Raw genomic sequence first — 17,141 nt, forward strand, 5'->3', positions numbered from 1 at the left:
TGGGAAGGGAACAAGGACAGAACTGGGGGAGACACGATGCTCCCAGGCCCCCCCTCACGCCCAGGTGCCGGGAGAACGTTCGGCAGCACAGAAGGGCCCTATTCTGGGAGGTGGGGAAGAGGCTGTCACAGCCTTACACTGTCCCCGCCTCAGGTCCAAAAGGCCCAAGAGTCGTTGCAACTTGAACTCCATGTACCTGCCCAGCTCTGCAGCCCTCCCCGCACCCCCTAGCTCCGTGGGCCCCGGCTCATCCCTCCTCAATGCCCCCGGCCCCCACCTCCGCCCCTCCCGTGAGCAGCGGGCTTGGCCACGAGGGAGCCGCAAGCAGAGGTACTGAAGACTGGACGTCAGCCGTGCTGCCAGAGGCTACGGCTGCTCTGTTCCCACCCCGTTGCAGAGCTCTGCAGACGGTGCCCCGGCGGGCAGAGCCACAAGCCAGGTGAGGCCAGAGCCGGCAGGGAGGATGGTTCTGATCCCGTCAGCGGCTCTTACAGCTCCCCTCAAGGGGCCTCCCGTCCATTCGGACTATGAGCGGAGGCCCGAGGCTCTTCCCCGGCTGTGCTTTTCTTTCATCCCCAAGTCAACCCACCGAGCCCCGTGCCGTCCGCCTGTCTTCTGCGGCAGCAGGGACAGCCTGGGAGACGCGTGTAGCGAGGACATGACACACCCCTCGTCTTCATGTGTTTATTCTCAGAACATACAAACTCATCTTCTCAGAGAATAAAAAACAGAAATTTCACTCAGTGACTTCAAGATGGGCACAGCCAGCTCACCCTGTCCCCACGTCTACTAAAAAACTCCCTGGGTGCGGGGTGCCGAGAGTGCAGAGCGCCCCTTGGCGCGGGGCCGCGTACAGCTCTAAGCAAGGCTCTCACCTTGCTTCATCATCCAACAGGGCAAACGGCCGTCGAAACGACAGAGTCCAAGGTCCCTAACTCTCACCGTGCCAGACCCCCCCGGGGTCACCGAGGACGGCGACACTGCTGCCGCTCCCGCAGTCAAGTCTGTGCTGAAGAGGTCCGGCCAGGTAGCCAGGTTTTTGCTGCGTCTGTGAGGCAACGCCAACTGGCCGCCCCACGATGGGCAAGAGCTGAAGGCCCAGTGCAATCCCGAAGCCCTCCGGAGGGGCAGAGCTGGGCCAGAATCCGGGGTACTTGGTTCTGCACCCACAGCAGTTTCCTCTCCCTCTGCAGCCCCACGCTCAGGCCTGCAGCCCTGAGGGTAGGGGCCAAGGAGTCTGATTGTTTCCTAAGGCCCCGTAAGAGTGAGGACCCGGAAAGAGAGACGGGAGGGTCCTGAAGAACAGGCTTCAGAACATGCCCTTAAGCTGCCGGGAAGCGTCTGTGTCAGGCAAAGATGGTCTCTTCCCGGCGCTTCTTGGTGAGGATGGTGCCGGGCTTGTGCTGGGCATCCGGGTGGTTGGCTAGCTCCGGGGGGCAGGAGGACACCGGGCTCTCCAGGATGGCTTGCTTTAGCTCATAGAACACAGCGGAGTCCTCTTTGGTGAGGAAGGTGATGGCCACACCACTCTTGCCAGCTCGCCCCGTGCGGCCAATGCGGTGGATGTAATCTGGGGAGGGGAAGGAACGCCACTGAGGGTCCCAGGCCTCGCTCCGACAGGCATCACCCACCCCGGGCCACCCCACCGCGCCTCCGAGGGCAGTCAATCCCACTCGTGCTGCCTGACCCTGCAGCACCCACCGTGCTCTTCCCACCACTACAGACGGCGGTCATCCCCCCACACCTAGACTGAGAGCAGCCCAGCGCCATTCTTCCCCACAGCCCAAGACAGAGCTGTCCCACATACTGGGACGACAAACCCGTGGGAGATAAAGAGCAGAGCTCGTCTCAGTGAGACAAGCAATCCCGGACTCGGAGCTGTGAGGAATGCCCATCCGACAAGCGGCCTCCCTTTACCTGGAGGGAAGCTGCTTTCCCCTGCACGTACCTTCGATGTTTTTGGCCATATCATAGTTGACAACCATAGACACATCTTGGATGTCGATACCACGACCCGCCACATCTGTAGCCACCAAAATGTCCTTGGCCCCAGCCTTGAGGTTGGACAGTGCAAACTCTCGCTGCTCCTGGCCTTTCCCACCGTGCAGCGTGCAAGCATTGTACTGTGGGGAGAATGGGGAGGTGAGGAAGAACAGCGGGGTCAGGGAAAGACACAGAAGTGAAGGGGGTGAAGACACTGAGGGAGGGCTGCACAGCAGCAGGGTAGAAGGGAACGGAAGGGGAGAGCAGGAGAGCAACTGGAAGCAAGAGGACAGGCAAGCCGGAGAACAGGGTGTGGTGTGGCAGGGGCAGACAGAGTCGGGTCAGAGGTAAAGCAGCTCGGGGGCAGGGGATGTGGAGCCAGAGATGGGAAGTCATCAAAGAGAGAATGAGGCTGAGATGTGGGCGGCAAGCAGGGACCAAAACCCTTAAGGAAGTTCAAGTGCGGAGTGGACGGGACACACCCTTCCCTTCGAACACCAGCACCAGGACGAAAGGACACTGATCACCGCCATCTCCCTCCCCTTTCCCAAACACGTATCCACACGAAGACCTCTGACCCACTACTCCAGAGCCTAGATCTGGCCAGGACGTGAGTCTCGGAACCTGTCCCTGGCTAAGTCCCCTGGAGGAGGACCCGTGGCAGCTCTGGCTGGCACTGCTGGACTGCACAGGGAAGCACAGCACAGACCCAGTCCGTCAGCCCCATCCAGCCACCCGCTCCCTCTGGCCCTGACTTGACGATTAAAGAGGCTAAAGAACGGGACGGAACTGAGAGGAGGAGCCTTAGAGGGGCCCTCTATTTTGAGAAAGCCCCACCAAAGAGAGCAGACTTGGTTCTCCCCTGCCAGACACACCCCCATCTTCTCCAGGGATTTCGCCAAAACATCGCAGCCCTTCTTCTGGTTGACGAAAATGATAATGGGTGGATCAAAGCCTTGTTCCAAGATTGCCAGCAGCTTTTTCCTGGGGAGAAGAGAAGAGGAGAAAAATCAGAGGCACACCTCCGTGGGAAATGCTCACCCTGCCCTACCAGCACCAATCCCACGACCCGCCAGCCCGCGGCGGCCCCAGCAAGCAAACCAGCTCTTTAACACGGCCCAACAGCTGCCCTCCACCCCTTATACTGAAAAAAGCCCCTTCTCCATCCTGTTCCTCCTGGTTCAGCTGCCCCGTACCTCTTTTCTGACTCGGACATGAGGAAGACCTTCTGTTCCACGCGTTCGTGGGGCTTGCCCGCAGAGCCGATGTACACCACAGCCGGTCGCCGAAGATAGCTCCGGGCCAGACGCTCCACCGCCGGGGGCATGGTGGCCGTGAACATGACTGTCTACGGAAACAGGCAGCTCAGCCCTGGGCCCAGGCAGACAGCGCCACATACCCCCATCACCACAGGCCGCAGAGCCTGGGCTGAAGAACCTACAGTGAGCCGCGAGTAAGCTCTGACAACCACCACCGGAGGGAATCATGTCCTTGGCCTTCCCCCTTCCTTCCTTCCTCAGTACCTGTTCACCAAGGTCCTTTACATCCTGTGATGACAGGAAGGGCTGAGAGCATTTGCTGGCACCCACGGTGGGCAGCAGCACGATGCCCTGGAACCACTTTCTAGGGCACAGCCAGTGGCGCCACTGCTAGGACTTTCAGAGGACTGACATGCTGGGAAAGGTACTCCCGGCCCACCCAGGACGAGAAGGGCCTCAGAGCAGGTTTGGCAACTTGCCCCCATTTCCCAGCCTCGGGAGGCAGCCTTACTTGGCGGTACTTATGTTTTCCCGACTCAAAATTGGCCAACATCTTCTCAGGGTCCTCAGCCTCATCTGTGTCCGGCTTCTGGTTGCTGACCGGCATGTGCTCCAGGATCTTCTGGACATCTGGCTCAAAGCCCATGTCAATCATGCGATCTGCCTCATCCAGAACCACGTAGGTGCAGCGGCTCAGCACAAGGTAGCGGTTCTCCAGCACATCAATCAGCCGTCCCGGGGTAGCGATCACGATCTGGAGAGCGCGGTGGGAACACATGCGGCCCCAGCACGTCCTTCTTCCTTCTCCCGCCTGTGAACTATCCGCCCGCTTGGGCGACAGACCTCCAATGCTAAGGAACCTGGACCCCGACCTCCGGTTAGGACTGGCAGCAAAAGTTCCTAAGAACTGGCACGAAGTCGCTTGCTGCCACCTTGGATTTTTTTTTTTTTTTTTTTTAAAGGAATGAATAGGGTCTCTGAATAAGGTCCAGGAGTTAGAAGAGGCCAAATCAAAGGAACTTTCTTAGACGGAAGAAGGACTCAGGGCAACTATGGAGAGGGTTACATAAAGGGATTATGGTAAGAAGTCTGCAAAAGACAATTCCTGCACCGGAGTTCTTATAGAAAGCTCCCCACCCCCCCCCCCGGAAGACATGGTCTGGCAGAGTAATTAAGGGCACAGGCTTTGGATATGAACCTCAGCTCTGCTCACTGCCGGGTGTGACTCTGGGCAAGTTACTCACCCGAGCCCCAGCGTCACCTGTACAAGGGAGGGACCCTACCTATTCTCACACGGCTGTCGGTAGGATTAAGGACGTGCGAGTACAACACCTGGTGCAAAAGTTCTCAGTAAGTAACAGCACATACATACAAGCCAGTCCTTTCTTCAGTTTACTGTACATCCAGGGCAGAAACTAGAAACACAGCCCCCAAACGGAGAGCCCTCGCCCAGCGGGCTGGCTGCCGGCAAGGTGAACCAACCTCACAGCCCATGCGCAGCCTGAAGCCCTGGTCTTCTCTGGAGATGCCGCCAATGACGGCCACGGTGCGGATGCCCAGTGGCTTCCCAAACTTGATGGTCTCTTCCTCAATCTGCTGAGCCAACTCACGAGTGGGGGCCAGAATGATGGCGTAAGGGCCCTGGTCTGACTCTTCGATCCTGTGGTAAATGGGGCATCCCACAGTTCCGTGAGCTTTGGTTCTCATCCAGCCCCAAACAGGAGCGAGACAAAGTCACTCTTAAGGGTGGCTATGGGGACGGGGGGGGGGGGGTGGGAAAAGGATGCAAAGATCTCACTTAAAAATCAGAGACTCCAGGGCAACCCTCTCGGGTCCCCTCCCTCTTCGGGAGCTTTGAACTATCACTTTACTATCGCTCAATAAATTTTGCTTTGCTGCCCACCAAAAAAAAAAAAAAAAATCAGAGACTCCAGCACAGCCAAGTTCTTCAGGGAGTGGTCCTGACCAACCAAATCATATACTTCTTTGATACTGTGATCCAATTATTCTCTAATATCTGACCCAGACTAAAGAAGGGGGCTTCTGATTATAGACTTAAAAAGAAAACCAAATGGGAGCACCATGCTGGCTCAGTTGGAAGAGCACGAGACTCTTGACTATGGGGTCGTGAGTTCGAGCCCCACGTTGAGTGTAGAGATTACTTAAGAATAGGGGCGCCTGGGTAGCTCCATCAGTTAGGCATCCGACTCTTGATCTCAGCTCAGGTCTTGATCTCAGGGTTCTGAGTTCAAGCCCCGTGTTCAGCTCCACACTAGTCGTGGAGCCTACTTAAAATAAACATTGTCTAAAAAATAAATAAATACAGGGATGCCTGGGTGGCTCTGTTGGTTAAGCATCTGCCTTCAGCTCATGATCTCAGGGTCCTGGGATCCCAGGGCCCATGATCCCCTGGGCTGAATCCCACATTGGGCTCCTTTCTCAGCGGGGAGCCTGCTTCTCCCTCTGCATGCCGCTCCCCCTGCTTGTGCTCTGTCTCACAAATAAATAAAGTCTTCAAAAAAATACATACATACATAAAACTTACTAAAAGAAAGAACAAAAGGGGGGAGGGGAGGGGAAGGGAGGGGAAGAGGAGGGGAGGGGGAGGGGAGGAGGGGAGGGGGAGGGGAGGAGGGGAGGGGGAGGGGGAGGAGGGGAGGGGGAGGGGGAGGAGGGGAGGGGGAGGGGGAGGAGGGGAGGGGGAGGGGGGAGGAGGGGAGGGGGAGGGGGAGGAGGGGAGGGGGAGGGGGAGGAGGGGAGGGGGAGGGGGAGGAGAGGAGGGGGAGGGGGAGGACCAAACGCTCATTTGCCACTGTGACCTTTCCCACCCAGCCAAACCCACTCCAACTGGTGCTAGCTGACCCCACCTGTCAATTTTGGGGAGAGTGGTGATCCAGACCAGCAACGGGATGAGGAAGGCTGCTGTCTTGCCGCTGCCAGTCTCGGCTACACCAATGATGTCACGATTCTGTAGCCCGATGGGGATCGCCTGACGCTGGATCGGTGTCGGTTCCTGCAGTGACCCAGAGAGAGCAGTGGGTACAGATGGAGTTCTGCTCCCCGGGCTACTGCTGACAAGAGTGGGCCCGTGTGCCAGCACAGGAAGAGGACGCCAGTTCACAGCGAGGAAACACGGTCACCAAAGGCCAATACTTCCACCAGAAAGGGGTAGACAGGGTCACCTGAGTGCTCCCTGGCAGAGAAGGCACCAGACAGAGGAACAAAGGAACAAAGCTCTCTGTTCCCAAGTTAAGTGTGTTTCCCCTGGAATGTAGAAACATGTCAGGTCTTCTGGGCCAATCTGCCCCTCCTTACCTTGTAGCCACACTTATCGATGACTTCCAAGATATGTGGGGGCAGAGAAGAGTCCTTCCAGGACCGGATGGGATTGGGGATCTTGCCACCTTTGGTGGTGATGCTGTAGTCCTCTCTGAAGATCCGCCAGTCCCTGTCCGTCATCTCATCTAACTTCTTCTGGGACCAGTGCCGATCATCCCAGCGCTGCTTGGCTTCCTTCTTACGGAGCTTGCGGAGTCTGGCCCTGCAGCAGGACGTGAGGAGCAAGTGGGATCAGTACCCTGCAGCTCCTGTGTGTAGGCGCTGGGCTCTGGCCAACCACCCCCAGCCCTGCCGCTCACTCCTCCTGCTCCTTTTCTTCCAGTGTCCGCCTCTTCTCCATTAGGTCTCCGTAGAAACGCGACTGCTCCCGCTTCTGCTGCTTCAGGTCAATGCCTGCAATGAAGCCCCGCCCCAGCAACTGCACCTGGTGTCGTTCCTTGTAGCTGAGATGGAGACAGGGGAAGAAAAACAGAGAAGCTGTGACAGCGGCAGGAGGAAGGGCGGACTACCCACACGTCCAGATCCGTCCGCCTTCCCAGCCAGGGTCCCTCCTCACGCAGAGAGCTGGCTGACTACGCGCCGGCCAACTTCCCCGGCCCAGAATCTTCTCTTTCCATAGTTGCCAGTTGTCTCCAGGAACAGCTGAAAGGACTAGTTCAAAAGACTTAGCACTTAGACCTGGAGTCACTCACAGGGGGTTGTAGTCGATGGACGTGTCCTCAGACGCGTCCCACTCAAAGACAAACTTGCGGTCATTGAGATGCCTCGTGCGGCGCCGCTTCTTGATGCCGCCCAGGTAGCGCTCCTGCCCAGGGACAGAACACGAAGCTCGAGGCGCAGCCCGGCCTCACACGCGGAGCTCAGAATGGCCAAAGAGCCAAACCAAATTTCTCGGGGGGGGGGGGGGGATGAACACAGAACCAAGGCCTGCACCTTAATGGCATGCAGTTCCTTGCTCTTATCCTTCTCCTCCCGGATCTTCTGCCGCCCTTCCTCATCCTCATTTCCGTTGGTCTCCCGCTCCATCCTCTCCCTGCGTTCCCGGCGTTCCCGTTCCTGAGGGTCTTCTGCGGACCGATGAAAGCAAAGCTGCAGAAGAGCTCAGCGCAAGAAAAGAGAGGGCGTGCAGAGGACCCAGACAACGGCCACCAAATGAGAAGGGGCAGACCCAGGACACAAGGCAAGTGGAAATCTAATACAAAGATAGTGTTCTCATCAACTCCCCCATCCCTCCTTCTTCCAAACTCCAGACCAAACTGGTTTCTGGACCTCGTGAGTGACACAACAGTCCCATCCCACCCTCTCCTGCCTGGTCTAGGGGCTACACAGGGGAGGGAGACGAACCCAACATTTTCCTGCCCAGGTCTTGGAACTGTTTCCTTTTCTTCCGCTCTTCTTCGAGCATCCTCTGCCGCTCCTCCACCTCCTGCTGCCGTCGCTTTAGGGCTTCAGCCTCTCGTTCTGCTTTGGAGAGGAACTTGGGCTACAAAACAGATTGGAACTGTACACAAAGGACACAGGAGCACAGTGTAATCGCACCACTAATGAGGAGATGGCAGGGACCCGACAAGGGCTGCTCAGGCACCACACCTGTTAGGGAAAACACGGAGAGGTCTAAGACCCCGCCACGGCCTGAACTACGTCCCTCGCAAACCTTGTATGTCAGAGCCCTAACCCCCAGGACCTCAGAATACGACTGTATTTGGAGACAGAACTTTTAAAGACATGTTTAAGGTAAAATGAGACTCCTCAGGTGGACCCTAACCCAATCTGATGGGTACCCTTATAAGAGAAAATGTGGACACAGAGAGACACTGGGGGCACTCCCACACAGACGGAGGATCGTGTGAGAACCGACAAGACATCCACCGACAAGCCAAGGAGAGAGGCCTCAGAAGAAACAACCCCACAGACACCTCGATCTCGGCTTCTAGGCTCCAGAATTGTAAGAAAATTAATTTCTGTTGTTTACGTCCCTCAGTCTGCAGTGTTCTGTGGGAGCAGCCCTGCCGACTAACAGAGACCCCCATGTTCTCACCTTAGCCTCAGCTTCTTCCTCAGCCTTTTTCTTGGCCAGAAGTTCCTCCAGGGATAATGGCTGTGCCTGAAGATAAACCACAGGACTTCAGTCAATAAAGGCTCTCTCCCTTGAAGATCAATAACAGAGAACTTGAACTGAAGAGGAAAATAGAAATCTTTCCTCTCCCTTACCTTAGGCTTCTTATCACCGTGTTCATCCTCTTCATCCTTCTTAGAGTCCCTGTCTTTCCGAGATTTAAAATCTTTTCCTCGCCCAGGAGATAAGCTTTAAGAAAAAGGAACAGGAAAGGTCCATATCACTATCTTACCCCCGCCCCTAGATGAGGGTCAGGCTAAGCCCCAGAGAGGATGGAAGTTTCTCTATGACTCCACAGGACTGGCCCATGGCCATCCATCATACCCTGAAGCTCCCTTTGCAGGCATGGTCACTGTCTGCTCTGAAACCTAACGATGGCACTGTCTTGGCCCCATTCTACCTGAATCTCCTTTTCCAAGACTAATCTTTTCTCACAAGTGGGTCTTCAGGGGCGCCTGGGTGGCTCAGCCATTAAGGGTCTGCCTTAGGCTCAGGTCATGATCCCAGGGTCCTGGGATCGAGCCCCGCATCGGGCTCCCTGCTCAGTGAGAAGCCTGCTTCTCCTTCTCACACTCCCCTTGCTTGCGTTCCCTCTCTCACTATCTCTGTCAAATAAATAAATAAAATCTTAAAAAAAAAAACAAGTGGGTCTTCAGTACCAAGGGCAAAATCATCTCTTCCAAATAGCAGGTGCACATTGAAAAAAAAAATCCTGCTTAACTTTATAATACACAATGAAGTTAGTCTACAAGGTCCTCCCCGCCAATCCGCCCTTCCCAGATACTGCTCTGTATCTGCTCTGTATCCCCATGCTCCCTTTCTAGCAGCCCCAGTGATCCTTCCCCCACAACTGCTACAAGCCCAAGCTAAAGAGATCTTTTTTTTTTTTTTAAGATTTTATTTATTTGACAGAGAGAGACAGCCAGTGAGAGAGAACACAAGCACCGGGAGTGGGAGAGGAAGAAGCAGGCTCCCAGTGGAGAAGCTGATGTGGGGCTCGATCCCAGAACGCCGGGATCAGGCCCTGAGCTGAAGGCAGATGTGCTTAACGACTGCACTGCGCCACCCAGGCGCCCCCAAGCTAAAGAGATCTTAAACAACCGCTTGTATTTGTTAGGGAATTACGTCCTTTGCCCTGAATTCTAACCTACACACTCAGAGCCTAATAAAAACTTTGCATCCAGGGGCACCTGGGTGGCGCAGTCGTTAAGCGTCTGCCTTCGGCTCAGGGCGTGATCCCGGCGTTCTGGGATCGAGTCCCGCATCAGGCTCCTCCGCTGGGAGCCTGCTTCTTCCTCTCCCACTCCCCCTGCTTGTGTTCCCTCTCTCGCTGGCTGTCTCTCTCTGTCAAATAAATAAATAAAATCTTAAAAAAAAAAAACAAAAAAAAAACAAAACAACTTTGCACACAAAGTTTCCAGGGGAAAGAGATCAAGATACTGGGGCATTAAGCTATCCCAACAAACACATGTTGTCTATCTTGGGTAGAAACCTGAATGGTCTAATGGAGATAAGGGAATGTTTTACAGGCTGGTAACCCTCTCAAACTAATTTCTAACCTTTAAGAACAAGTTGACCCTAAATGCTTGTGACTTCAGTAACTGGTTGTAGCATCTAAGGATACACACCTTCTAAAAAAAGACAGCTCTGCAATCGCTACCAGTAGGAGCCACTAAGAACAATTTACTTTCCTATGATGCTGAGCCAGCTTAGAGGCAGAGAGGAAGAGATGGGAGCATTCTCCTAAATCCCACTCCCATTCTCTCAGGTACCTGGATCGCTTACGATCCTTGTCCCGTCTGTGTCCATCCTTGTCCCGATCTCGGTCCTTCTTATTCCGATCACGCTCCTTATCCCGTTCTCGTTCTTTATGCCTTCGATCTCTAAAGACAGCAAATTTAAGAAATCACATAGTATTTCAAGAGTATCCAGCTTCACTGCAGCCCTAAACAGGTTTTCATGCTCTTTTCTCCACAAAGTAATATCTTACAAACTGGGGCTTATGTGTCCAAGGGAAGCTATGAGGGAATTCTAAGAAAGTCTTCCAGATCAGAGTTGTACTACTAAGCATTAATGGCAACGACGGGCCATGGCCTATGTGAAGAGAGGAACTATACTCCTCGAACATCTGCACTTTCATCGTACAAGTTCCCTCTTAACTTTTAAGAGCTACTGGGTTACTAGGTGTAGAGAAATATATAAAAGACGAATGTCCCAATACTGGAGGCATCAGAGGAACCAAGAATAAAGAAGTTTGAAATGTACTCTCCCTTCCCATATAAGACACACGAAGTTACTTCACCTTTCCGTAGACTTGGAACGGGAACGCGAGCGAGAACGGCTGCCTCCCCGACGCCTATCCCTTGAGCGATGCCGCTTCCTGTCTTTAGATGGAGAAGACTTCCGGTCCCGGTCTCTATCTCGCTCTCTGTCAGGAGTCCGAGATCGCTTCCTCTCCTCCTTGGAAGGTGATGCATCCCGGTCCTTTTTGTCAGCTAGCTCTCCTGCCATCTGTCACGGGTAAGAGGGATACTTGTTATGTACTGGGGACTGCTCTCAACTGCTTGTATATAACCTGCTTAATTCCAAACAGGTAGATGTACTGGAATGCCTGCTTTCTCGATGAGGAAACGGAAGCTCAGGTAAATAAAGGAGCTCGCCTGAGGACACCCAGGTGGTAAGTGACAGAGTGCCAGGCAGTCTGGGCTCTAGAGACTCCTGCTTATTCATCATACCGTACTGTCCCTCTGTGATTCCTTTTTTGTATATATTCATTCCTGGGTTTTTTTTTTAAGATTTATTTATTTATTTTAGAGAGCGTACGCACACACAGGCATGGGGGTAAGGGGTGAGGGAGAGAGAAAATTCAGCAAACTTCCTGCTCGGCACGGAGTCCAATGCGGGGCTCGATCTCACAACCCTGAAATCAGGACCTGAACTGAAACCAAGAGTCAGATGCTTAATCGACTGTGCCACCCAGGTGCCCCCATGTATATTTAATTTTAAAGGTATATAATGAATATATCTTATTTTTATAACTAGACCGCAAGAGCATTAAAAGACATGCTAGTGAAGCTAGTAATGCTTCTCCCTCTAGAAGTATCCCTTTTGCTTCTGTTAGGAGTCTATTAGACTGCCAGCCCACTGGGATCAGTCGACACATACATGGCTAAGAGAAGTAAGTTCTCTTGAGCTCGTAAAGAAAGCTCAAAAGAGGAAAAAATGAGTTTAACTTTGAGATTTGGGACTATAATCAGCACCTCAAAGAAAACCTAATTTAACTGGAGAAACAAACTCACTTTCACCCAGATCAAAAGAACTGTGCTTTTCATTACGCCATGGGAAAAACTTCACGGAGAGTACACAGAATCTCTATGCATTTTTTTTTTTTTTTGCAACTTACTGTGAATCTATAATTATTTCAAAATAGAAAGAAAAAAAAGAAAGGTACCAAAAACTAAAGGTCACAGAACCCTGACTGACACTCCCTATTCAGATTCTCACAGCCTTGACCACCACCCGGTCCCATGCAAGGTTTGAGCAGGAATTTGTCTGTGCCCCTCCTGCCTGGGGGACACTGGACACCGTGCTGCCCCATCAACTGTCCTTCAGACTACAAAATCTGCTTCAGCCAGGAGCTATAATGACACTAAGTCTGAACCTACCTCTACCCCATCACCATCACCATCACCCGTAAGACTCAGAATACATTTCTTAGGGGCGCCTGGGTAGCTCAGCCGTTAGGCGTCTGCCTTCGGCTCAGGGCGTGATCCCGGCGTTCCGGGATCGAGTCCCACATCGGGCTCCTCTGCTGGGAGCCTGCTTCTTCCTCTCCCACTCCCCTGCTGTGTTCCCTCTCTCGCTGGCTGTCTCTCTGTCACATAAATAAATAAAATCTTAAAAAAAAAAAAAAAGAATACATTTCTTAGAACTTATTTTATCCCCAATGGTTCAGTTGGAGTATCAGCCCCCCAGGCTTTCGCTTCCAGTCTCCTTTCCTCAAGTAATTTCCTGCCATATATCTTTAAGAAAGGATAATGTGTAAAGAGAAGAAAAATGAACAAGTAGCACTTTCAAAAGGTGAAGACAACCCATCGTGTCTCACAGCTGTCTGAGACACGACAATGTTCTCTATCAGTACATCATGCAATTATACTTCTATCTCTTCTACTTAGAACCCTAAGAAAACAATCCAGAAGAACGGTATCTTCTCTATAAAGCATCCCTGACATCACTCACTCCTTCAACAAATATTCACTGAGCACCTGGTAGGTGCCAGAAACTGCTCTACCTACTGGAGATATGGCAGTAAACAACGTCTCTGATCTCATAACACTTACATTCCAATGAAGCAGATAACAAGCAGAATAAAGGAATTTCAAATAGTCATGAGAACTAATAAACAGAATAAAACAGGGTGGATATGACAGGGAGGGGTAGGAACAAGAGAGGGCTCAGGAAAAGAATTTTTTAGATGACAGGTCAGCTGAGACTTGAACGATGGGAAAGACTGAGAAGATCAGGGAAAAGATCTTGTGGGGTAGATGGGACAGCAAGTACTAAGGCACTGGGGCAAAAACTAGCTCAGCATGTTTGCCAATTAAAAACAGACTCGTGTGGCTGAGTGACAGTGACCCAGAGGAAAGACTGATTCAAGAGGAGTTCAGGGAGACAGGAGTCAGATCATGGAAATCTGTTTTAGGCCAGGGAAAAGGAACGTGGATTTCAACCTAAAAGCAACAGAAACCTTAAAGGATGTTAAACAGGAAGTGATGTGATCTATTTTTATATTTTTAAAGAATCTGGTGACTTGCAAGAAAATGCAGAACAGGGAGGCAAGAGTAGAAACAGAACCACTGAGAATGCCATTTAGTAGTCTAGGCAAGAGATGACAGTAGCTTGTTCTAGGAAAGTGGCAACGGAGATGGAAAGAAGTAGAGAGCTTCAGGATATACTCGGAGGCAGAGCTGATGAAGGGAGAAAGGGAAAGAGGAGACACAAATATAGCTCCGAACTTAGGGTTTGACCAAACTAATGGTTCATGGTGCCATTAGTGACCAGAAATGACTGGGGAAGGAACCGATTTAGGAGGATATCAAAAGTTTCATTTTGAAAATGCAATTCTAGAACTCAGGAGAACCTGGAGACAAAATTTTGAGTCATCGATATATACATGGCTTTTAAAGCCAAAATATTATTTAGATAACATTACCTAAGTAGGCAGTATAAAGAAGGAAAGAGAAGAGAACCAGGATTAAGCTCTGGACACTGGAACACTTGGAGGTCGGGCAAAGGAAGAGCAAAAGAAGCAACAACCATTAAGAAAAGGGGAGGAAAAGTAAGTATGACATCACAGAAGCCAAAAGTGTGTTTCAAGGAGACAGTGGTCAACTTTGCCAAATGGAAAAAGACTAGGAGACAGAGGAGTGAACCGCGCACTTGGAAAAATGGAGATGGTTGGTGACCTTAACAAGAGCTGTTTTGACGGCCTGGAGAAAGTAGAAGCCTGAGTGGAGTGGGTTTAGAAGAGAATGAGAAGTGAGAATAAGTAAACAGTAAATATGGGCAACTTTTATTATAGGTTATACTTATTACAAGGGCCTGATAACCATGCCTACCCTGGTCATCGCTTCCCAGCAGCCTTCCCTGCAAACCCCAGGTCTTTGAGTTCCTCAGTTCTTACAGGGTAGGGGCAGATTTCTTTTTCTCATCCAATTAAGTATTTATCAAGCATCTACTATATGCGAGACACCGTGCTAGATGTCGTGTTGAATTACGAAAAGAAATCCGGAAGATCCTGTCCAAAGGAAGATTACAGAACAATAGAGGGTATGAGGCACTTACCAAGAGGAAGGCTCAGATGAAATATCATAGGAATTCAAGGAAGTTTCCTTTCATTTGCAAAAGCAGATTTGGAAAGATCTCTGGAGGAAGTGGCTCTTGAGCATTTAAGTATAGGTAGAATTTGAAGATGTGTAATTGAGGATGCGGAAAAGTCATTCCCAGCAAAAGAAATAATACAGGAAGCGCAGAGGCGGGAAAGCATGACTGATTCTGGGAGAAAAGCCAAAGTTCCAGTTTGGCTGGAGCAAGGGCTACTCGAAACATGAAGGAATAAGCTCGGATGGAGGGAATCACAGGTGCTGCGTGCTCATGGGCAAAGGTCTGGCCGTAACATCGTCCAGAGACTTGGCCTGTGTCCCCAGGAGCCAACACTCCGCCCTGGGGCCCGCGCCCCTTCGCTCCAGCCCGCCAGAGGTCTCCGGGCTCGTGCCTCTACCCTGAAGCGTTCTTCCCCGCCTCGTCCCGGAGGCAGGGGCCACCGCCGTGCCCCCACTCTCGCCCTCTCTGCAAGCTCGTGGGGACCGCCTCCATCGCTCGGGACTCACCACTCTGAGTCTGAACCGCCCAACGCGGCCTCAACGTCGCCGAGCAGTCGCCATCTTTCCCGTTTCCTGGTCGCCGAGATGCTTCCCCGGCCCCGCGGCAAGCTGGGAAGGCGAGTTCCTGATGCAGCGCGGCGCGGGCTGACATCTGGGGCCTGAGAACTACTAATACCATAATACACCGCGCGAGCGTCGGCCCCGGGCCGAGGGTTCTGCTGGGCAATGTGGTTCTCCAAACATCTGAGTCCGCGGGAGTGAGAGTTACCCGTGGGTTTGCTTCCAGCCCGAGGTTCTCTTCGCTGCGCAGTCTTCCTTGGAATATGCTGGTCTTCCCAGACATCATGGTCTGTGGCTTACGATGAAGGAATTTAAGGGTTTCCTCAGCTATCGATAGTGCTTAATTGTCACTAGAAACTACAGTAACAACAAATACTGTACCGTTTGTGGAAAAGCGTTTTTACAAAAAAATAAAAAATAAAAAAATCTGTGAGATAGATTAGTACCATTTTACAGGTAGACAAACTAAAGGTTGGGTTACAGAAGTGGCCTAGTGTTTCACAATGAGGGTGGGACAATTCATTATGCGGTACTATCCAGATTTAGGAGGACATTTTGGCAATGTTGGCCCAGCAGGAAAAACCCCCAGTTATTGTGTCAACTCCAGATGAACCCATACGTGGATTATAGAGTCCTCCTGGAAGGATGGTATCACCTGGGCTGTGGCACCTGCTTTCTCGACATTCCTAATAGGATCCTGGCTTCCTCATTTTCTTGCCCTTGGAATCTGGCCATTTGTTGGGCTACTTTCCCAGTTTTGCTTCTTTCTTCCTCCTAGTCCCCCCTCTTCACTGAGCTTTCTTTACCCCAAATTGTATGTTTACTTCGTTTCTCTTTGGTCTTATGGTTCATAATTCACCAGCCCCACCCCCCCAAAAAACCCAAACCTTACAACTTCTAGGATGGTTTAGATAGATACCAGGAAGTGTCTAATGCCCTCTCCCTTCCCATTTTCCCATCATCAGCTTTTTGGTTTGAATACCACGGGTCTGTAGGTCTGGCTTTTCTCTCTGAATGTATGTTCAGTTCTCTTCAAACAGAGCCTCAGGATAGACCCAAATAATCCTAAAACCCTGAACATCACACACAATGGCCCAAAGTAACCCGGGGAGAGATAGGCTTCTGCTCCTAGAACTCTGCAGCCTTTAAAAGCCCACTTTTACCCTAAAGTAGATCTGAAGGGAAAGGATGTGTGCGATGTACTAGAGGTAACTCATGCAGTGAACACTGGAGGGCTCTCCACTCACAGAATGGAACTAGCAATCAGACTCTAAGAGCAGCAACTCTAGTATTTACTGAGAATCTTCAAAGTGCCCCACTCTGTGCTGGACACTTATATTATTTATTTTACCTACTTCTCATAACAGTATGAGGCGGGTTTTATCATCAGTTTACTGTTTAACTATGCCTTCAATGGCAACATAATTAAAAGAATGAAGCGGGGATTCAACTCCAGGTTCACTTAACTTTGGAATCCATGCTCTTCCCCTATTTCCAGGCTACTACTCTTCTTTACAGATAAGTAAACTAAGAAACCAGAAAGGTGATGAAGTTTGTTCAAGTTCATAGCGACAGAGCTCCCCTAGTGTTTGTGCACAGCTTTCTCATTACACATGTAAGGCATCGTACTTAAACGATACTCCTATGCTTTGTCCTACCCTGCTAGTTCTTTCACAAACACACGCCTTTGGAGATGGAGACAGAGGAACTACGTTCTAGTTAGGCCTATAGGTAGAGTCTCCTATTTAGTTACAACATGGCTAACAATAAGGAGCCCATGGGAGTATAGTTAACATTGAGACCCGGTTGGGGGCGCCCGGGTGGCTCAGCCGTTAAGCATGGTCCTGGGATCGAGCCCCGCATTGGGCTCCCTGCTGGGTGGGAAGCCTGCTTCTCCCTCTCCCTCTCCCCCTGCTGGTGTTTCCTCTCTCACTGTCTCTCTCTGTCAAATAAATAAATAAAATCTTTAAAAAGCAAAACAAAACAAAAACATCGAGACCC

General features: G+C 51.5%; 1 protein-coding gene across 1 annotated transcript; it reads right to left on the reverse strand.

Annotated features, from left to right (window-relative positions):
* Window positions 1-670: 670 nt before the first annotated feature.
* DDX23 (DEAD-box helicase 23) lies at window positions 671-15,225 on the reverse strand. The gene is made up of 17 exons (XM_045801149.2): window positions 15,087-15,225; window positions 11,000-11,208; window positions 10,470-10,580; window positions 8,793-8,886; window positions 8,620-8,685; window positions 7,926-8,064; window positions 7,515-7,648; window positions 7,274-7,386; window positions 6,881-7,024; window positions 6,558-6,783; window positions 6,110-6,255; window positions 4,725-4,902; window positions 3,754-3,996; window positions 3,180-3,331; window positions 2,859-2,967; window positions 1,949-2,123; window positions 671-1,570 (listed from the first exon to the last, which is right to left on the reverse strand). Exons 2-17 carry the CDS (start codon window positions 11,206-11,208, stop codon window positions 1,347-1,349), a joined length of 2,463 nt encoding a protein of 820 aa, XP_045657105.1. The 5' UTR covers window positions 15,087-15,225; the 3' UTR covers window positions 671-1,346.
* Between the last annotated feature and the right edge of the window lie 1,916 nt (window positions 15,226-17,141).

Source organism: Ursus americanus, chromosome 25 (assembly GCF_024610735.1).
Source record: "Ursus americanus isolate L20-20 chromosome 25, mUrsAme1.1.p, whole genome shotgun sequence".
NCBI lineage: Eukaryota > Metazoa > Chordata > Mammalia > Carnivora > Ursidae > Ursus > Ursus americanus.